The 24157-nt window shown below is 31.0% G+C and overlaps 2 protein-coding genes across 11 annotated transcripts in view; one reads left to right on the top strand and one right to left on the bottom strand.

The window, feature by feature from the left end:
- The window catches only part of LOC142319441 (uncharacterized), a 36385-nt gene extending 31143 nt beyond the window's left edge, over positions 1-5242 (top strand). For all 6 annotated transcript variants that reach the window (XM_075356725.1, XM_075356729.1, XM_075356726.1 and 3 more), the window contains one exon: positions 1876-5242. In XM_075356725.1, the coding sequence (XP_075212840.1) occupies positions 2162-3430 (1269 nt within the window). In that variant the 5' untranslated portion in view covers positions 1876-2161 and the 3' untranslated portion in view covers positions 3431-5242. The remainder of the gene's footprint in view (positions 1-1875) is intronic.
- LOC142319439 (transmembrane protein 117-like) overlaps positions 1-24157 on the bottom strand; it is a 215734-nt gene that overhangs the window by 89126 nt on the left and 102451 nt on the right. For all 5 annotated transcript variants that reach the window (XM_075356722.1, XM_075356720.1, XM_075356723.1 and 2 more), the window contains 4 exons: positions 24048-24130; positions 18553-18663; positions 13747-13883; positions 11646-11902 (listed from right to left, as the gene is read on the bottom strand). In XM_075356722.1, the coding sequence (XP_075212837.1) occupies positions 11646-11902; positions 13747-13883; positions 18553-18663; positions 24048-24130 (588 nt within the window). The remainder of the gene's footprint in view (positions 1-11645; positions 11903-13746; positions 13884-18552; positions 18664-24047; positions 24131-24157) is intronic.

The raw sequence follows: 24157 nt of genomic DNA, 5'->3' as shown, positions 1-24157 counted from the left end.
ATCTCTACAGAAACCACAACCTTATCTCAAATTCCACATTTTTCAAGAGGAAACCTCAAAAATTCAAAACCTGGAAACAACCTGACTACACTAAAAGAGAATTGCAACTAGACCATGTCATGTCTTCATAGACAAACATCACCACAATGAGATCTCAACATACAAGTGCTCCGAGGAGTAGACACAGGCTCAGATCACTATTAGTCAAAATTAAAATTAAATTTACTCCCCAGAGCAAGCAACAAAACCAAGCCCCTAAAACTAAAAGAAAAAAGCAACCAAAAAAATAACAATCATGGATAAACTCAAGATCTAGTCAATAATCTTAAACAAATTGAAGAAGAATTACCCCAATAAAAGCCTGTAAAAAACCTCAATGATGGAACAGCGAATGTGACGAAACAGTGGATTAAAGACATCAAAGCATGACTACTTAACTACTATCAAAAATCAGAAACATCCTTCCAAAGTCTAATAAAACAAGAAAAGAAACCACCCAAACCCAAAGGAGAATACAAAGACAACATCATAAAGAAACACTGAAATCAATAGAAGAATTCAATAAAACACAATTGACAGACTGCTACAAAACCTTAAAAAAAATCAGCTCCAAAAATACAAACCCCCAACCTACCTTCTACTAATAAAGAATGAATGCGGTAAACTGGCCCATAACAATAAAGACAATGCAGAAATCATTGTCAATTGATCATCATCAACTTAATACACAAAGTTCTAAATTGCAAAGAATGAACTTCTAAACTTTAACAATACCACCGCAATAACAAAATCACCTCTCCCATAATAAAAGAAGTCTACCGAGCACTGGTTGAGATGAAGAATTATAAAGCAGCGAGAGAAGATCAGACTTTTGTAAAGATCTGGAAATATGCAGGAAGATCAACAAAAATTGCTCTTAACAGTTTGTCAACATCTGGATCAAATAACTATGGTGATAACATTTGTATATTTCAAGAAAGCTTATGACTGCATTCCTACTAATAATTCTAAGACAGAAATAAGAGAGAATATCTAAAGGAAATTGGCCTTACACCAGAAGACACCACAGATATGATAAAATTAAACAAGAAAATCAAGAACAAAAACACTTGCTTCGCACTCAAAAGGAAAAACTCACAACACGAACATTTTCAACACTAGAAAGGGCACAAAGATCAGAATGTATGAAGAAATACTAGGAGGACCTCAAGGCCCAAACATCCCATCGAAGAGTCTTGGACTGACTAAAGTGATCCTGTGCAGCCATAATAGATAATAATAATTACTGTTTTTTGTTCTTTGTAAAGAACATGAATGCTACTATTCTGAAACAGCATAAAGAGGTAAATCATTTTTTTTTAATATAAAAACTACTTTTAAATCATTAAATTTGAATTGAAATTTTAAAAAAATTATAAGCTTGTCTTTTAATGTGTTAAACACATTACATCCATATAGCATGGATTCTTTAAAGCAAAATTTTATTTAACATAATTTTTTATATATGGAAAATTTTCCGTTCTATTTAAAAAAAATAATTAAAAAAAAACTGAAGTTGAATATTTTCCAATAATTTACCTGTTTAGAAGATAGTTTCATTAAAAATATTTTTTTAACAGGAAAAAATAATAATGATAGCCGAGTTTATAATAATGTATTAAGCGTTACTTTACAATAAGTATTCTACAAGGGATGTTTAACAAATGAAACAGTTAAATAAATGTAGAAAACATACTGTACTCTTATTATTTTTATCTTAAATACATTGTCTTGAATTATATGCAAAAGTGAAGCTATAAATTTACAAATCTGTTACTTTCATGTATGCAGCTATTTTTATTTTACTTATAGAATGTCTTAATTATTATGTTTCAGAAAAACAGAAGAAATTTTTAAAAATTAAAGATTCTACAGTTTCTAAAGTAAAATAATAATAGTAATAAAAAATTTGGACTACAGTTTAATAATATAATATAATTTAATTAATATACTCAGACTCAGAGGATTTCAAATATAATGTTTCTATTTACACAACCAATGAAGATATTTTAGAAAATAAATATCAGAGCTAAAAGAAAGAGTGAGTAGTAATATTACAGCAAAAGTTACACATTATTATTCATATTTTTCTAAGCCTGATAAAACTGAAGATCAGAATAGAATGAAAAATGAAGATAGTCAAAGTTCTTCAGTAGAAAAAGATTTTAATAAACATGAAATAATAACTAATGAAAGTAATAATCAAACAGAAGTTGTTACAAGTGAACAAAGAGACAACAAAGAAAACATAAAAACTGAAAATCTCACTTCAATTGTTCAAGTACATAAATCTCTCCAACTACCAGAAAATCCTTTCAGAGATTCAAATGCTAATAATGATATAATATTAAAGCCTGAAAATTTGGAAAATGAAAATGTAGAAAATTGGGAATTAATGACAATATCAGAAAATATACCTTCAAGTAGAAACTTTCTCGCTGATGCAAATTATGACACAGTAAATGTAAAAGGCACTGCAAATCACATTGGAAGTAAAATTATTGCCTCTTCTGTAACTATTGTACATAATAATCCTAGTGTAATATCAAGAGAAGGAAAAGTAGAAGAGCAAGATAAAACAAATAAAATATTAAAATATTCTTGCATTAAAAGAAAACAATTTATCTTCATTATAATTTTACTGGTAATAGTTATAACTTGCAATATTTTTTATCAAGTAATAATAACAACAGATAAAGAACATATCCAAAATGAACCAAGAAAAGAATATGCCAAGAATGAAACCTTAATACCAAGTAATTATATTCATCCAGAACCATTTTTTATAAACAGAACTGGATGGAATGCATCATCATATAAAAATCATGGTATCTGCTTTTCACGTAACGAAATATTAACAATTGTTGTTTCTCAAGTAGGAAGTGATAACTGTTACGATATAAATTCATGTTCAAATATAATTAAACAGCTAGAAATAGAAGACAACACTTTTAAAGAAAGTGATAAAAACCAAATTAATTACAATTTTCTAATTGGAGGAGATGGAAGGGTTTATGAAGGACGTGGTTGGAAATGCTTAGCAGATGAATTTGATGCATACTCAAATAGACGAATATCTGTAGCATTTGTAGGTAACTATTCATGTACCAAACCTAATCATGAGGAGAACTTACTACAAGTGTTGCAATTACAATGGAATAGCTTGAAAACATTAATTGAAATTTATACAAAAGAAACGACTGATAACAATAATAAAAAACATTTAATTTTATCTAATTATATTATCATGCCAAGATGTTGTATATACTCTTTAACAAATAATATTAATAATCCTGGGGGAAAATTAATTAACCTTATGACTAAAGATGATCACTTCACTAAAGTAGACTGTTTTCATGACTTTAAGAAAAAATGTAATGATTTGTGCTAGAAAAAAAAACCAAAAACAAACAATAATTTTTAGCAATAATATATATAAATTATACAAATATATATTCCTTTTCAAATAGAATAAAGGATTTATTTATAACAATTACTTTTTCCTTCAGAATATTTGTTTTTTGGAAATTTAGTTTAAAATTAAATTTATATTTCACAATTATTAAAAAATGGAGAGGTATGTTTACTAAATCAAATACTAATACAAAAGTCACATCAGTACAAAAATATGTAATTACAAAGAATTAGAAAGAAACATACAACATTGAGCAAAAGCCCCTTAGTTTTAAAATTGGAATTTTTTAACTTTTAGGTTGACTGCAATGCATTCGCTTGGTGTAGTGTGACAGCTGGGATCTTGTAATTAAGTTTTGCTATCAGACATTGATCTAAATGTGATTGTTTCTCTGCTGTTAATTACTTCTATTACAGTCTATTACAGCTTCTCAACAAGTATCCAGAACCAGTAAATAAATTTATCTCAAAACAATTTTCATTTTGTCAGAGTTAAAGTTTAAGAAAGAAGATTCTGCTGTTGAACAAAATCTCCAGCTTGGCATACCATAGCCAGTTTAGTAACAGTGAGGAAATATTGTAAGTCATAGCTACTACATTATAATATTCATTCATTATTATAATGAATTTTATTATTATTTTAATTTTCATTAATAAAAATAATAATTTATTATTCCCATCATTTATTATTTTTTTAAAAAATACAATTGTAGTTTAATCAAAGAAATATATGCTTATAAAGTCTTAATCTTATCATCTTTGCCCCTTTGAATTGCTATTATAAAAGCAAATCTTTCTTTAGTTCTTCTAATGCTCTAGTACATACAAATTTTTAATTTGCAACCCAAAATGGACACAGATCCCACAGATATCTACAAAGTTACAAAGTTTCTGATAAGGTATACATTTTACTGACTAAACAAAGTCAAAACATATAGATTTTGCGATTCATTGTTGATATGCCTGTGTCAGTAGATCATTAGAATGACAACAAGCATGCCATTTTCACAAGCCAAGTGCGTATTTATTGTGGAACATTAAATCACTCAGTCTTATTCTGAATTTCATAATGTCTTTATGATTCTTTCCTAATAGAATAGTACCAAATAAAGTAATATTAAATAAATAAGTACTTTTCATTCGTGTCTTTCGGTTGGATTCACAAGGGTACAGAAAGTCAATTTACACCAGGTTTTGAATTGTAGTAGTGCAAGAACTTGGACAACATGACTTTAACATACAACTTAAGTACTGCAGGTGGTTTAAATGTTTCATTTGAGGTGCTGTATGTATTTGGGACAATATTTTTTATTAAACTGACTTCACACATTTATTATGAAAGATCATTTCATTCTCAAAAAGTTGGTGTTAAGTGTGCAATTTTGCAACTAAGAGAGGTGAGGCCCATTTTTTTATATAAACATTAACTGCAGAACATTGTTCAGAAAATATTACAAATTTTACAGCCTTTCTTGAATCCAAAAAGGGAAACTACTGGTTACAGCAAGATTCAACTACAGAGTTATTGAAATTTTTTTATAAAAAAATACTGTTCCAAAAACAACCTGCACACTTCTAGTAGACTAAAAGACTATGTAAAAGGTATCATCTCTACAGCACCTACAGAAGATTGAACTGAAGGTACAAGTTAATTCCTGCATCAGAACTCAAGGTATACATTTTGAACATTAATTGTGAAATATAAGCAGAAAAAACTTAATAATATAGTTTAATTTTCTGTATTATATAATTAAATTATTTTTGTCATTAAATAAATATACTTTGCTCATGTGCCTTGCATAATTTAATGAGCACCTATATATGTACTTTACTCATAAGATTACAAATTCTAACATGGTAATATAATACAAATAACCTAACTGGATTCTTTTTTCAGCCTTTTGATAATTTTTTGGATTTCCAGTAAACTTTTAGTTGTAAGACTTGTGAATCCACAGACTAATTATGTATTAAACTATATTTAATTTGCCATTACAGTTATTGTTATTAAAAGATCTAGCAATTAATTTGTATAAAACAATTATGTGCCATTTAATTTTGTGAATGTGGATAGTAATATTCTGCATATATGTGAAATTTGACATACTAATTTGTCAGTATGACTGATAGATACCATACAACATTTTTATAATTCTACTTAAGATTCTAGATGTCTAGGGAAACCATTCAACCAAATCCATAAATTTTTCATTTCATTTGATTTTAAGTATTACATTTTAGTTCTCATGGGAGAAAAAAGGTACTAGTTAAAACAACTTCATGGATTATTTATTTTTTTTTTAAATATCTTATTCTTTTATAGGAAATTATGATTTTTCTAGAAAAACTAATGGATAAACACAACATCAGAAAAAGAAGTCATTATTTCTGATATAAAAATGTAATAAATCATACTTATAAATAGTAGTTATTCAGTCAGACATCTTTTTTCTATATTTAAATTTCAAAAAAAAAAAATGTGCTACCACAAAAGATTTTTAAAGAATAATTTCTGAATCTCCGTCACTCTAGCAAAACCACAAAGAACAAAGTCTCCATTGTATCAAATCAACTAACAATAAATAAAGCAAAATGTTAAAAAAGTCAACAGTCAATTAGGGTGCATTCAATAATAAAAGAAATAAATAACTTGATATAAAGGAATTATGTTGTCAGTTGCATTTATGTTTCATTTGTATTAGGTTCAACTTAAGAACTTTAGGAGTATGAATTACATTTACAGCACTTCAAAACAATTTATCTCCATGCTTTCTGTCTGTATTTGAAATGTCTGAAAATAAAAGATTTTTGAAACTAAGACAATTAGTAATTGTATATAAAAAAAACTTTCATCTTTTAGCTACAAAAATATCAAAAGAACTTCTGTAGAATTAAATTTAGATACAAGCGATTCATGAGAATGTATAATGATAATATTCAAAAGAATTATGTACACTCATTAAAATTTCATAAACAGTAAATTATTGTTTCAAAAAAGATAGTTGACTTTACAGTTTACATCATATGGTATCATTTTTTGCTACACTCTAGTTTCAACAGGAAATATATATAGCCTTTCAATATTGCAACATTTTAAGAGAAAAAAAAATCCAGTCATGAAAATAGTGACCCATGAGATGAGCGCACATTGTTAATAACAAGGCTGTCTGTCATAAACAGTCAGTTCACAAAAATGGACCTGTATTCCTTTATTGTTAATTCTATATAACATGTACAGATTACAACAGTATATTATTTGTACTGTATCGTGATGTTCAGCTTAGATGTACACAATTAAATTGAATTATATATATATATAACTTCTTAGCAAATCTCTTTTCTGCTGTATTGTCCACAATTTAATTGTGTACACCTAAGTTGAACATCACAATACAGTACAAATAATATACTGTTGTAGTATATATATATATATATATATATATATATATATATATATATAAAACTTCTTATATATTCAACCAACAACAACTTAACCACCAAATAAGAAAACAAAAAAATCTAAAAACATAATACCAATAGTTGACTTTCACAGAATTCCGTATCATTAGTCGGTACATAATTTTACAATTACATCAACAAATAACAAAAACAGAAAAGAAATGAAAACTTAAAAATTTAGAAAACATAAATCTTTACAATCACAATTTTTTTTTACCACCTTTAAATACTGCTTCAGTGGATGAGATTAATGATTTGTAGCATGTGTAAAAATGCCATGCCTGACCAGGATTCAAACCCAGGACCTCCGGATAAAAGGGCGAGATGCCAAGACCATTTGCACCACAGAGGTCGGTAACCACAGAATTTATAACAATACAACTTCACTGCCATATTGGAATAATGTAAATTTAAATCATCCGTTAGTAAGTTAGATCAAACAATTATTTAACAATAACCTAGGAACTAATATTAATAAACTTTTAGAGGTTAGCCATAAGGACATTGCACAGGCATTGGAAGTAAGCTCATAGTGCTGGGGAATCTTGCTCTAACAGTTCACAGGACCAAGGTTTAGGCGTATTGATGGGAAGTCCTTTGGCAGTAAAGCCACTCAAGTTTGATGGAAGTACATCATAAGTAGCATCCAGTCATAATGGTTGGACAGCTCTGGAGAAGACTAGATTCCTGATCACCGCACTTCAGGGCCAAGCAGCAGAACTTCTTCAGGGTGTGACGTCTTCAGTTGGCTATAACCATGTCATCGCAGCACTAGAGGGTTGATTCAGACAGCACAATCAGCAGCAATCTACAGGTGTGAGCTTAGTCCAGAAGATCAATGAGATGCTGCAGGAATTTACCTCCATTATTGAGCACAAGCTCAATGGGCTTTAATTGGGCATATGCCAGAGGAGATACACACACTTTCAATGACAGGCAACAGGATGCTGAGATCAAGAGGCACCTTCTTCTTGAGTCAGCAAAGTCAATCAATGATACTTACTCAAGCTCAGCAACTAGAGTCAGCCGGTGTCAATGCTGTCTTGCCATATGTCTCGCTTTCGAAGAATGAGAGTCGACTGTAACGAGGAGTCAGCTTATGACATCAGACTTCTGTGAAGGCACCGGTCACCAGAAGATTACAATAGGAGACCAAAGAATACCTGCTGCAGAACCAAAGAACAAGAGTCAACGGGTTTGTTGGAAGTGCAGCAGAACAGAGCATTTGAAAATAGACTGCAAGAAATCGGCAAGAAAATTAAGAAGCACTCATCAGTGGAGCAGAATACCAGCAAGATCATCGCTCTGACCTTGTTAAGTCTTGTTGAACATCTCGATGATATGAAGATGATCTGACAGCTTCATTGTCGATGGCATAGTTGAAGATCATCCATGTCAAGGGAGCATCGATATCTGTTGCTAGAGCAAAAATTGTTAGCATCTGTGAAAAGAAGAGATTAGATCAGCCTTACCCATCAGTACTGCATCAGAAGGTATTCTATCTGCTATCAGTAAGCCCGCATAAATTTATAGCTTAAGATTAAGGATGACTTTATCCTTGGTCTGGACATCCTTTGAGCTTACGACGTGACTGTAGATGTCGGATATCATCTCCTGAGATTAGATAATGAAGAAGTAGCGATGTGGAGTCCAGGAAGCAAACCATGTTCAGTGAGAGTGACATTATTAAAAGACGACGATTCCAGCAAGGAACGAGAGTGGTGATAGCTGAATTATCAAATCCTCCCAAAGTGGCGGGCAGGAGTAATAGAACTTGACAGTTCCAACAATGTAGTTCAAAGTGACCATTCATTAGATTCAAATACAAGGAAGGCTCCATCCAGATGGTAAACCTCAGAATAACTGAATGAATTGTATCAAGAGAAACCATCTAGGAAAGTGTGAACCTTGTTAATTCCTAGAAATTCAATAGAAAAAGTGTTGAAGAAGAAGGGACAAATGAAAGGGCACTTACAAAAATTGATATCAATTGAAAAATTAATATTAGATATTGAAGATTAGAAGGAAATACAGCAGTTTATCATTGAATATCAAGATCTCTTTACAAAAAAAAAGAAGATTCCTACAGCAGTACAAATAAAGTATATCATCGCATCAACACAGGAGATGCCTATCCAATTCATCAACCACTACATGGTGCCTGCTCACAGCAAAACCAATGAAGTCGACAAGTTGGTGAAAAGGAGATGAAAGATAAAGGAGTCATTGAAGATTTGGACAGTCCTTGACCCCTCATGTTGTTCTAGTAAAGAAGAAGAATGGTGAACAACATTTCTGTGCAGATTACAAAAGATTGGACCACATTACAAAGCACTGCTTCCTACACCACGAATCAATTACACTTTAGACCTCTTTCAAGGTGCGAAATAGTTCTCTATGCTAGATTTTGCTAATACCCAGCAGACAAGAATAAAGACTGCATTTTCCACTGGACAAGGTCTATGGCAATTCACAGTAATGCCTTTTGGTCTATGCAATGTACCAGTAACATTCAACAACTAATGGACTTAGTTTTTTAACCTATGAATCTTGCCAGTCTACCTGGACGATGGAATTGTTGTTGATCATTTCGTAGAAGAACATCTTCAAAATATATGAAAAGTCTTTGGCAGGCTGCAAGATACAAATCTGAAGCTGAATCAGAAGAAGTGTAATCTCTTCTTTCATGAAGAAGTTCAATATTTACTTGGGTCAAGCAATCTCAGCAAAACTACAGACCCAGAAAAATTAAAAGCTCTACACAATTGGCCACTGCCAAAGAACAAACATAAAGTAAGAAGTTCTTGGGCTATGCTCGTACTATTGTAGTTTTATAAAAGGTTTCTCCAATACCACTAAGCCACTGACAAAATTGATGGAAATAAGATGAGATGGGGTCATGAAGAAGCCAAATCATATAAAATCTTGAAGAAAAATTTATGTTCAGCTGCAATCCTCAGTTAGATGATAGATTTGTCATAGATACAAATCCAAACAGTGTTCAAATTGGCTATTTCAGCGAAACCAGAGATAAACTACAGTATGACTTGTCAAGTTACTTACTGTACTAAAGGCGCTAGAGCAATTCCACAAATATCTATATGGAAGGCACTTCATACTTTATACTGATTATTTGGCAATCACAAGGCTGCTCAATTTTAAAAATCTAGAGGGACAGCACAGAGGGTAGAACGACTTTAAAGCAGAACATCGGCTAGGGAGAAAGAATTCAAACGTAGATGCTCTTTCCAGATGACCTGTAACATCAACTGTAGTCACTGCAGCAGACTAGAATAATGAGCCAGAGTTTCGGATCTATGTCGAATTACTACAATAGCATCAATGACCTAGCAGAGAAGAAATGAAAAAACACAATTGGGAGATAAAGATATCAGCCCAATATTAACTGAGAAGGAGGTTGAAGAACGACCAAAATGAAAGATCAGTGATCAAAGTCTGGTGTAAAAGAGTTACTGGGCATAATCTGCTGGTAGTGAAAGATAATTTGGTGGAAAACGATCCATTCTACAACTTCTTCTCCCAAACAGTAAAGTGAAGGAGATTTTGGAAGAAATTCATGGCAGAACATTGGGAGGTCACTTACGTATCAATAAAAGATTTGACAAGATGCAACAATGCTACTACTGGCTCCATGTACAAGATGATGTGGTGAATTGGTGCAAACTGTATGACATGTGTTCAGCTAGTAGAGGACTCAGACTGCAGAACCGAGCTCATATGCAATGTACAACATGGGAGCACCATTCGAGCTCATTGCCATTGTTATTGTTGGACCTTTTCTGGTCACTGACAGAGGAAATAGGTAAGTATTTACTAGTAGCCATAGATTACTTCACTAAATGGCTGGTGACATCTATACTTTACCAAACGTAGAAGCATAATCAGTAACAGATGCTCTGGTGAGCAAATTCTTCTGCTGTTTTGGGGTACTGAAAGAAATGCATAGTGACCAAGAACAAAACTTTGCAAGAGGTCGTCAAGCATTTAGGTGTAAAAAAAAATGAGAACTAAATCGTTTCAACCACAGTCAGATGATCATTTCAGTTAATCAGCATGATTGGATCAAGAAACTACCTCTTTTTCTAATGGCTTACAAAGCAGGTAACCACCACCGGCATTACACCTGCCAAGATGATCTTCAAAAGAGAACTGAAATTAACATATGATTTGCTCTTCGGACTGTGTGAACTTGAGAGATTCTTCTAGTGTTATCTTGTTAATTTAATATTAATTTCTAACGGTCATTATAATGTTTTTAGTAAACTGGATTGTATTTTGATCTTTATTAGTTTAAGTGCCATTAAGTAAATCTTATCTTTTTATTTGAGTTTCTATTTTGTATATTATATCTATTTATTGTCATTATTATTGTTAGTATTATTATTTATTTTAATTTTTATGTTTATATAGTAACAAATTGTACTTATAAGAAATTTTCACATTTGTTAGTCTCTCAATATCCTTGTTGAATCACGAGCATGTGACTATAAACCGATGAGGTTCGAATCCTGGTCAGGCTTTGCATTTTTTCCCACATACTACAAGATTAATTTCTTATAAAAAAAAAAAGGATTGGGGACTACAACTGAGAATAGCCCTGAAGTTAGTGGAGGGAGAATGAATAATTAACAAAAAAAATTGCACGCACACACACACACACACACAGATATATAAAACAAAAAGCATCTGAATTTTAATTTGAAAATACTCACCAGTACTAGCAATAAAATCCCTATTCAGCCGATCCCAGGAAATAAAATCACTTACAATAAATGTAACTACAACAGCAGTAGCTAACACTGATCCAACCCAAAATATCAGTATACGTGGCACATTTGAACGTCTCCATATGTTACGGAAAGCAGGTGCCCATTCAGGATATAAATTATCTTGCAACATGACATCAGTAACCATTAGTGCAGTAATGAGATCACCTAGCCAAGTTCCACAAGCTGCAGTTTTCATTACACTAAAAATTGACATAAAAGAAAGTTTTATTTTTTGAAATTTTTTTTTTTAATTAAAAATTTATATTTTACAGGATAAGATGAACTTTTAAAAAAAAAGAACACAAAACTATGAAATTATATAAGCTGTAACAATTTTCTTAGAAACTACTAGTAAAATCTCCTACTTAAATTCAACACATTAAAATTAGCAAGACATGTTTTTTGGTTAAAAAATTTTATTAATTACACAACTATCTTCTTCTGATTAATAATAATAATATTATTATTATTATTATTATTATTAGGGTACTTCAAAGCATTTCAAGAGAGTATATAAAAATTTCCTTTTTTGACAGGCAAGAAACTGTTAATAGCTTGAAAAGATTGCAAACTTAATTAAAAACGCTATTATTCTACTAATAACATTTGAAATTATAACTGTATCACTTGATATAATTTTTAGGTGACTGTTATAAACTTAATTTTTAATGATAAATAGGATTTATTCTAAATAATGCTTTTAAATCTAAGTCATAATGATTTAGTAACTCTAGCAATCATACTAAGAAACTGTTAAATTATAAATTAACTGAAAAAAGTATAAATGTGTATAAAAAGATTGGTGTTAAAATAAATTTAGCTTGTAATTAAAAAAATCAGTTTTTTTAATATTATCTGAGCAATCTGATTCAGCACCTACTGCATTTTTTCTTTCTTAACACTTCCTTTAAAATTGTCATTATAATCCAATAATATAACCCTTAATTTTGGTTCTCTGCAATGGACTGATAATATCTATTCCACACGTTAATGAACTGTATATTTTAGTGCATTGTTCTTCATTAATTGTTTGTAGTATGTCTATTTGTATAAATAGTGTATGGAAACAATTTTGGTCATTAAGTCCGGATTAAACAGAAGTACTGGCTGAAATATTAGTGATCGTGTATTCAAAATAATATGGCAGAGCATACAAAATAAGTATTAAATTCTCTCTCTCATTTTATTCATGTTGTAATTTTTTTAAACCTCCACATACTTAAAACAATTTACCATCCAATGCCTTCTCCACCTCCTCTTCCAGTATTAAAATTGCCTTATATCTCCTTTTTGGTTTATCCTTCACAGTACTGAACCCTCATCAATGTACAATTAGTTTAGAATTTATTTTATTTGCCTAGTCAACTAATACCAGTTATTCCTTTATTTTCCTCATTGGATATATTAAAATTTAATTCATTTTAATACTTTTATTTAAATACTACATCTTCATGGAAATTTAAATGCTAGATTAACTAAAATAAATAATAATTAAGCCTACTAGATGTGGATGATAGTTCTGTGTTTCTGTAAAAAAAAATACAGAGTATTCACTATCTCACAAATTTTTTTACTGAAATACAAAATAAAATAAAATTCATAATGAAATCTTTTTGAAATTTTATCCAAATGTTAAGTTTTAATGTACAAAATAATGGATAAATGCTTCAAATAACTATCATGTGTCAGAAGCATGTTTAATTTCAAAAATTAATTTTTTGATTTTTATTTTATAGCTATTATAATAAAACAAATAATATAATTTCTCAGTATGCACTACTGTAATAAGTTAAAACCAGAAAGTAATTTCAGGATGAAAGATAAAGTTCTATAGTTTAAGATTTCCTGTGAGTGTTTGTTTCTTGACTAAACGATCAACTAAACATTACCTCACATTTTCTTACTGTTTTCCATGAATAAATCTGAATATAACATAATAAAATTCAATTCAGATTACAAATCTAAAAATATTTATTTTCTTATACTTAGCTAGTTTTTAAAAAAAATACTACTATTCAAATAAATAAAAAAATCAATATCTTACCTAGCATATGTGATTCCCATTCTACTATCTATGTAATAATATGGTTTGTTGTAAAATAACCATAACAGAAGATTATAAACGTGTGAAAATAAATAAATTGATATTATCACAGTTAAAAACATTGCAATCCAGGATCCCTGTAAATTATAATTATATAATTTATTTTATGAACAAATTAAAATCTAATAATGTGTTAAACAAAGATGGTACACCAATATATAATACGAAAGGTAAAGTCGATAGATGGGTGGAATATATTGAAGAGTTATACGGAGGAAATGAATTAGAAAATGGTGTTATAGAGGAAGAAGAGGAAGTTGAGGAAGATGAAATGGGAGAAAGAATACTGAGATCTGAATTTAAGAGAGCATTAAAAGATTTAAATGGCATAAAGGCTCCTGGAATAGACGGAATACCTGTAGAATTACTGTGCAGTGCAGGTGAGGAAGCGATTGATAGATTATACAAACTGGTGTGTAATATTTATGAAAAAGGGTCATTTCCGTCAGACTTCAAAAAAAAGTGTTATAGTAATGATACCAAAGAAAGCAGGGGCAGATAAATGTGAAGAATGCAGAACAATTAGTTTAACTAGTCATGCATCAAAAATCTTAACTAGAATTCTATACAGAAGAATTGAGAGGAGAGTGGAGGAAGTGTTAGGAGAAGACCAATTTGGTTTCAGGAAAAGTATAGGGACAAGGGAAGCAATTTTAGGCCTCAGATTAATAGTAGAAGGAAGATTAAAGAAAAACAAACCAACATACTTGGCGTTTATAGACCTAAAAAAGGCATTCGATAACGTAAACTGGAATAAAATGTTCAGCATTTTAAAAAAATTAGGGTTCAAATACAGAGATAGAAGAACAATTGCTAACATGTACAGGAACCAAACAGCAACAGTAACAATTGAAGAACATAAGAAAGAAGCCGTAATAAGAAAGGGAGTCCGACAAGAGTGTTCCCTGTCTCCGTTACTTTTTAATCTTTACATGGAACTAGCAGTTAATGATGTTAAAGAACAATTTAGATTCGGAGTAACAGTACAAGGTGAAAAGATAAAGATGCTACGATTTTCTGATGATATAGTAATTCTAGCTGAGAGTAAAAAGGATTTAGAAGAAACAATGAACGGCATAGATGAAGTCCTACGCAAGAACTATCGCATGAAAATAAACAAGAAAAAAACAAAAGTAATGAAATGTAGTAGAAATAACAAAGATGGACCGCTGAATGTGAAAATAGGAGGAGAAAAGATTATGGAGGTAGAAGAATTTTGATATTTGGGAAGTAGAATTACTAAAGATGGACGAAGCAGGAGCGATATAAAATGCCGAATAGCACAAGCTAAACGAGCCTTCAGTAAGAAATATAATTTGTTTACATCAAAAATTAATTTAAATGTCAGGAAAAGATTTTTGAAAGTGTATGTTTGGAGTGTCGCTTTATATGGAAGTGAAACTTGGACAATCGGAGTATCTGAGAAGAAAAGGTTAGAAGCTTTTGAAATGTGGTGCTATAGGAGAATGTTAAAAATCAGATGGGTGGATAAAGTGACAAATGAAGAGGTATTGCGGCAAATAGATGAAGAAAGAAGCATTTGGAAAAATATAGTTAAAAGAAGAGACAGACTTATAGGCCACATACTAAGGCATCCTGGAATAGTCGCTTTAATATTGGAAGGACAGGTAGAAGGGAAAAATTGTGTAGGCAGGCCACGTTTGGAATATGTAAAACAAATTGTTAGGGATGTAGGATGTAGAAGGTATACTGAAATGAAACGACTAGCACTAGATAGGGAATCTTATATATATATATATATATATATATATATACACACACACACTATATATATATATAGTGTATTATAATGTATTATAATGTATGTAATGTATGTAATGTAATACACTGTATGTAATGTATTGTAGTGTGTATACTATATGCACATGCACAAAATATATATATAAAACTGTAAATACAGTATCATAGTACTGCAAAAATTATGAAAAGAAAATAGGTCATTTTTTCAATTGTTAGAGAACATAAAGATTTCAAAAAACCCAATTCAACAGACATATAATAATTTGTTAATTCTAGAAATATATTATTTTAATAGAAAACAGACATTCTGAAGAAATTTATTAAAATTATTTATTATTCAAAAAATAAAAATAAAGTGATCATAATTGATAATGAAATGTACTAGTTGAAAGGACTAATATGATTAATAAAAGGTAATAACCACAAAAAAATTATCTAGATCTGTCATGAAATGAAGGAATACTATTAAATTATAATTATTAAGTCTACAAACTACTATTTTATACACTTTGTATGTAATTTATTTTAATTATTTAGCTATGGCAATTAAAAAAACATTCCCATAGAATTTTGGGTACATTACCCTGACCAATACTGTAGTTTTAAAAGTAATATATAAGAGTATTTTATAAATAATACACACTATTTTTTTTACAATCTGTTTATTTTATTAGTAACTTCTTATAATCCTTTTATGTTATTCCAGTATTTCTTAATGACAGCTTCCCTACATTTCATAAGATCTGCTATTTCAGTGAGGTCACTACTTTTATTCAGTCCTCTAGTGTGCCACTTAACTGCTACAGAAAAATCTTCTAAAAAGGGAAAACACTCTGCACACATGGAGGAGCAGATCAAAGTCTAGCAGACTCATATCTGGATTTGTTCACTGTCATGTGAAATAAGTGCCAATCTCTGAGTCAGTCAGGTTGGTTTTGGTGTCTTTTTCTGCAATTTCTGTATCAATTTACAGTAATGCACTGCTATCAGACAATTCTATGTGGAACTTCACATGTCATGATAATACATGTGTCAGTGATAATAAACCCAGAACAATTGTTTGCTTGACTTTTGATTGCACTCATCAGAATGTTTTGGGTCATGAGTGCTACCATTTGTTTGACATTGTTTTCAATTGTGGTTCAAAGTACCAGCCATATTTCATCAACATTAAGAATTCAAAACAAAAATTCAGGACATTCAATGACAAATCTTTGTTTTAATTACTGCAATGTCCCAGGTAATTCTGCTTCTTTTGGCAGTCAAGCAGTGAGGGACCAATCACAACAAAATTATCTTTCCTGCAGATTGTTTTTCAAAATACAGGATACTAAAATTGCTGATCTTGAATGTTAATGAATAATTTTCTCAAGAAAGTCCAATTTAAACTTTACATTTCACTCCCCTGTAAAAATCGTTGGCCTTCTGGTCACGGGTCAAGACTTCTATGCGTCAACCAAAAACTTTTCTTACAATACAAAGAACATGAATTATCATTAAACTTTTAATCTGTAAAGTTTGAATCTTGATATAAGGTGTTTATTCTTCAATTGTCAAAAGAATTTTAAGTTATTTGCTGATACCATTTTTAACTCTCAAAATTCAAAATTGTGTACAGTACAAAAGCAATAGCTCCAATTGGTGGTTCATAAACATGTAAAATTTTTGTGGCAGACCTTAGGCCCACCTTTTTTCTAGTGCATACTAATATATATATATATATATATATATATATATAAGTGAGCCATCTACTAGTAATAATAAAAAAATAACTTTGAGAAGTATCTTTCTTTAAATTAAATACAACATAAATAACTTATTTAGATTTTCCTTTAATATTACTGCATTAATTAAAAATTAAAAATCAAGATTAAATTATAAATTTGTACTTAAGAAACAAGAATGAAAACAGTTTAAGGATAGAAATAAATCTCTAAAATGGTAAGTTCTTTTTTATTATTACTACTAGGTGGTTTATTTTGTTACCATACAAAGAAGGCCAACCACTAGTAATCAATAAATTATAATCTTTTCTTTTTCTGTTTAGTTTCTGGAATCGCCTTAAGGTATTGCTTCATAAGAAGAATGAGGATGACATGTATGAATGTAAATGAAGTGTAATCTTGTACAGTCTCAGTTCAAACATTCCTGAGATGTGTACTTAATTGAAACCCAACCAACAAAGAACACCATTATCCACAATTTAGTATTCAAATCCATATAAAAGTAATTGCCTTTACTAGGATTTAAACCTTAGAACTCTCAACTTTGAAATCAGCAGATTAACAATGATCAGTTAATCACCCAGACCAGCCTGGTGAGCTAATCTATAAATTATAATGGATATTATTTATATATATATATATACACACAATGAACTAGAAAATAAAAAGTTGAAAATATAAAAAAAATTATATATAAAAAAAGGATCATATGAATTATACAATACTTTAAGAGTTTACAAAATTCATGATCATTTACTTATTTTGAAATCTAACTAACCTGGAATATATAGAACTTCACAAAACATTTTGTGCTCTTTTATTTACCATCTGCACTGTGAAACTAGGCTTATGAAGTGAATAAGCTTCAAATAACAGATATTTATCATTATTAATCAAATGATTTTTATTTGTTAATATTAATCATTAGCTTTAGATTAAAGCTGTTATTCATTTCTTTCTGATCAGTGCCAATCTTTTTATTTCATAATATTAACCACATACATGTGTACTATATTCTGAACCAGCTGTTATATATATTCTAATCTATCCCACTCCTATCCATTCTGATAGTAGTCAGTTTGGTAAACAGACTACTATCAACCCTGAATTTTCTTACAGCGTAGCTCATCAACCTAGTTCTTCCTTTTTACAAGATTCTGCCACTAAGCTTTGTATTCATTTTTGCATATATAATAGGTGAATTAATGAAGAATAAAATATTTTTTATTATTATTATACAATTTAAGTAACATTAAATCACCTGTTCATCGCGAAACATTTTTAAACGTAGAATTTTTCCACAAATAACATTATGAACAAACAGTTTTCCCACAACAAGGCCACAAACAATTGCTAATAGCCACATCAGCACCTGGAAAATAAAATAATATATATAACAAACAATTAAACAATACAAAATATTTGTGAACAATATTATGAAAAGGGGATAACATTTATTAAGTTTGACACTGATTTTCTCATTATCAAAAAAATAGATAAGCTACATAAATATTCTAGCAGCAGTTTATTTAAAATAACTAATAATACAGTAACACAGCACTGTATAGTGATTAGCTGTTACCAAGGAAATAACTGGCTATGCTACACAACCGTGGCTATGCTACACAACCGTGGCTATGCTATTCAACCGTAATAAAGCATACTATATAAATGATAGGCAACAGAATTTTAGGTACTATTCACCATTATACATCCATCACCCACTAACATATCAGTTTGTTATCAAATTATATGACGAGTAACAACTTACAAATGGTAAGACAACTGGGTGAAATCATATGCACAAGAGTTGCATAAAAAGTAATACCATAAAGAAATTATCTGTTCACCCTTACTACTGTCCAGATCAATAATACTGAATAATTCAAGGTCAGCAATTTCAATAACATTAGTAACTTATTTACTGTACTATTTTTAGTTAGTTGTACTATTGTTTTAGAAGTATTTGTGTTAATTCTATGCCTTTTTAAAATGAACAATAAAATTCCACAGCATTTTCATCAAGAGCTGGAATTCAATTTCTGAATGAAGAATATATGTGATATATGATCATGCAAGATTCTACACAATAAAGGGATGTTCGGTATTGTTATGGAAGAATCGATAGTGCATCCCAAACCTGTAGGGGAAGACACCCACCTTGTGATGATTCTGATCACCACACCACCTCCTCCGTTCATAGTCCTGAAGGGCTTTACCAGAGGTCGTTTTCAGACTCTTAACTGATTACACCTCACAGTAACCAGCCAGGCATCAGTTGGGATGCCACCAATGTGGCATCAGTAAAAACTAATAACCTAGCCAACAACTTCGCTTTTAGGCTTCCTTCAGACACCTTCACTTTCCCTCTCATACAGCATTAATCACCCTCTGAACTACCTAAACGATTTTACAGAAGCACAAACCCCACACCTAGCTCAATTACAATATAAACACTCGTGACTGTAAATGCCTCAAACATCAACTAAGTAACGAGTCAAATGCAATGACAAACTCACACCACTCAAAAATTTGTTATACGTAACAACAAAAATTCAGACCTACATTATTCCATCACTCATTACAAAATACACCAATTAACAGATTTAAGAAAAATGAACTCCAATTTAGTTCACAAGGGAGCGATAACAAACCTCTTACTCCCTCCCGGTTCCATCTAGGAGTCCTGCACTTTGTCACACTTGAAGACTGCTCCTGGCAAGATAGTGCCACACCACATGGCTGCATGGACTACCATGCCCTCGGTAGTGTGGTCACTCTCCCCTGCTGACAGCAGCTCCACAACTCGACTTTAAAAATTACTGTTCTAACCAAACTAACCGAGGCTCACTGCCAATACAACTACCTCTGACCAATCAAATGTCCTAGCAATCTGGAAGCCTACTCTGTTTATACACCTATGGCCGATCTATGTAATGCAAGAAAACAGAGGAAACCAGCCACTATTGACCATTCTCCATGGACCTTTCAATTAACTCTGTCCAGAAAGGGGTTCACCCTGTCAAGTTCTGTAACTACTCTGGTATGTTCAGCCTCATACTGGGGACAGATATAGAGGACATGGTCCACTATTTCATCAACCCCAAAATCCGAGCACAGACCCAAATCTATTAAACAAAACCTAGCCAAACTTGGTGCCCTAACGGCACCATGCCCAAAAAGGAATTGTGTAATATACCAATTGGGAGAAATCCAGCTAACCGCATGCAAATCAGTCATAGTTGAGAATATACCATGCGTGTAACGACCAGTACAAAAGTCATCCCACCTGGCCTGTGAGGATGCAGAACCTTGGTCCTCAATCTATCGCATATATTCTGGAATAAGAAGATTATCCTTCTTGGAGATATAACGTTCCTTACGTTCAGTGGCTAGAATATCTATTGGCTTAGTGCCTGCAATAACACAGACTGCCTTGCGAGACAGTACTGTAACCAATGACAACAGCTAATAGAAGGAGATTCTGGGCTCTCAAGAGAAAGTTCCTATAATACCTAAAGACCATACAATGAGCCCAAACAGGGCAGTGTACAACATAATAACCTCACTGACACCCTTGTAAAGAATACGCATAGTATGGAAATTCAACCCCCAATCAGGAAGGATAACTACAAATTTCAAAAAAGGCATCAACAGCCTTCTTGGCAACATATTGAAGGTGATTCTTGAATCGAATATTCTCATCAACGATTACACCCAAGTATTTGGGTGTAAAGTAGGGCCTTAGGAAGGTTGGCCATTGAAACCTGCACTTGACGCAAATTGGTCAACCGACCTTTCAGCAAAATTATCGTGGTTTTTTCCAGACTGAAAATTATCTTTTGCTGGAGATGCCACAACCTGATAATCTCACATTCCATGAGTCCCCCTCAACCAGCAATAGCCCATCATCCGTATAAGCAATGATGCGGCAGCCACTAGGCAACTTCAACCGCAACATAGAATCGAACTCAATAATCCAAAGAAGGGGACTCAGTACACTGCCCTGCAGGAATCCTTTAGACAGGGTCTTCCATTCTTCTGAGCTGCCATCACAAACAGCAACAGTCTGATGGCTGAAATAATTTGAGAGAGTTTTTATTTCATTCCACGTACAACCACGCTTCTGCACTTGAAACAAGACAGAGAGCCAACATAAGTTGTTAAAAGCCCCTGGGTACATCCAGAAAACACCTAGCACATACACTGAAGGAGGGAATATTCACTACTCTCAGTATAGCATTCTACCTGCTCTTGCTAGGCCGAAAGCCATATTGGCTGTCCATCAACAAATGATCACGTAAAAAAAATTAATGGGAAGAGAAAATTTTCACGGTAATGAAAAATTAGACATCCAGAGCTGTTATTAAGTCACAGCAAAAGGAGGTGCAATTTATACTGACTCATGTTAAAACAATAATGATAGACAACCCAGAATCATCATGGGTCAGAACCAACAATCTGCAAGTGCAATTCTTCACCATGAGCTTACCCGATCCAAATTAACAGTTGTTATTTGGACAAATAATAGTATATTATTACTGTTGGTCAAATAATAATGAATGCTTTAAGTAGAAAGATTTTTAGAAACTGAAGAACTCTTACAGAGAAAAGCAGAGGTGGTCTATAACCATTTTCACTTACTAATCACAATTAAAGGAAAATAATAAGAAACAAACTCAAAAGTTAATTCCAATTTGGTTACAGAAAATAATTTTGCCCTTTTGTACACAGCATACATAACATGCCTGGCCATCCAGTAGTCAGTCATTCATTATTTGTAAAATTTTGAAGAAAATTCTAACACTAGTATTTAAACTTATGATTATTCATATAAAATTTCTATATATCATTCTGATGACAGAGCACTTGGCATGGAATAAAATTCTTAACTGTTAAAAGATTAAATTCTTAAATTCATAATGTTTTCCCTTTTTCTAATATTTTAAAGAAAAATATGCTTAGTATATTTAATTTTATTAATTGCTGAAATTTTTTATGCACTAAAAGAATTGGCTGCCATTTTTTTATTACGATTAATTAAAGACATAATTCATATTTATTTGAAATTTGCCTACTATACTGCATTAAAATTTTACACTTAAATAAAATTTTACTTCAGTTGTAAATATGTAACAATAAATCCTAATGGAATCATTAACTATTAATAAACATTAAAAGTATGTCTTTTTTTATTTAATCCTTTAATCCTTGGTAAAAGATACCACTTAGGACATCAAGAAACAAAAACTTTTTCAATTCCATAGGATTCATAACAAAACAGTTTTAAAATTAAGCCTCATATTACATATTAATTATTTTAATCGATTTACTCATATACAAACTGGAAGTATTTCTATAATAAAAATACTTTTTTTTCAGCTCACTGTATTTTTTAAACATTAAATTTATTTTGTACATCACTACATATTTGTAAAGAGCATTTATTAGCAATGAAGAAAAATGTATAATAAGTTATCATAAGGTAAAAACGAAGCAGTTGCAGAGCTGTAGAAATTTAATGGATGTTACTGGTTGCAACACAGTCAAGTGGCATGTTAACACCACCTGAAGGATTTATTTAAGTTAAGTAAGTACACTTAAATTTTTGATATCAAGCATAATTGCAAACATATGTTTTAATTAGATGCACATTTTTTCCCATTTCAAAAATTTATAAACATTATGCAATTTGGCTGTGGTATTTTCTTGGATATTACAAATTAACATTGTTAAAAATGTTGTCATATTTGATACAATGTATAACATTCAAAGTTTTACCTGCATCACATCAATATAATATAAAAAATAGTTACCTGACCTTAAACAACAACCAATAATCTATCAAACTAAATAATAAGACTCATATAATCCAATGCAACAATTCTGCTTATGAGGAAGAGCCTTATTTATTATGCTACCATTGTCATTTTTAATAAATTATTAAACTGTTCCAAAAATTTCCTATAAATTTATTTAAAACTTGAACAATTAAAAACCTCTATTTTCTGCATTTCATTTTAACATAAAAAAAAAATGGTAAATGGTAACCTTAAATAATCTCCATAAATTGCTCTGAATTGTGATTTATTTTGTAGTTATTTTTTACTTAGTATTTTCATATATTTAGCAATCTTATTTCTTACAGTTTTTTTAACAATTATTTTTAAAATCTGGTAGATTGGTTTGAATACCAATCAGGTTTGGTATTTTTCAAATGCAACAAAAAATCATTTCTTATCATCAAGAAAAAGAGGTTAGGATACATGCAATTAGGAGTAAACCTGTTAATTGATGTAGAAAGAATAAGTAAATAAATTGTAAATTTCTGACATCCCATCTCATCTCGGTCACAAGTTAAGTCTTTAGTTTTCCTATTCCCTGATAGTTAATGTTCCCTTCTTACTTAAGCAAGAAAATATCTGCTTCACTAATAAAAGTCTCCCAGACTTTCAGATGTCATCAGTATGGTAATTGAAGCAATCATCAAGGTTATCTTCCCATAAAAGGAAAGATTAATAACAGGGAAAACTAAAAGTAACAGCTTAATCTCACTCTTTGTACTTCATCATCAATGTAAAGATACACACCTAAAAAGGAAATAAATTTATATTATGCAAGTACTCAACGATACTCAAAGGTACTCAACGGTACTCAGTACTCAAAGGTTATATACTAAACAGTATAACTTAACAAACCAATGAGAGCAAAATACCAAATGTTTTAGTCAATTTTCCTTTTTAACAAACAACTCACCTTTATTAAAGCCCACCGCCATTCCGGTGGATATTTTGTAAGGACAAAACTGAAAACATTTCCAACCATTGGTATCACAGATTCTGTAAACAGAATTAAAAAATTTTGCA

The sequence above is a fragment of the Lycorma delicatula genome, chromosome 2 (genome assembly GCF_047948215.1).
Source record: "Lycorma delicatula isolate Av1 chromosome 2, ASM4794821v1, whole genome shotgun sequence".
NCBI lineage: Eukaryota > Metazoa > Arthropoda > Insecta > Hemiptera > Fulgoridae > Lycorma > Lycorma delicatula.
The sequence above is the reverse complement of the archived record's forward strand: the minus strand, read 5'-3'. Positions and strand labels throughout refer to the sequence as shown.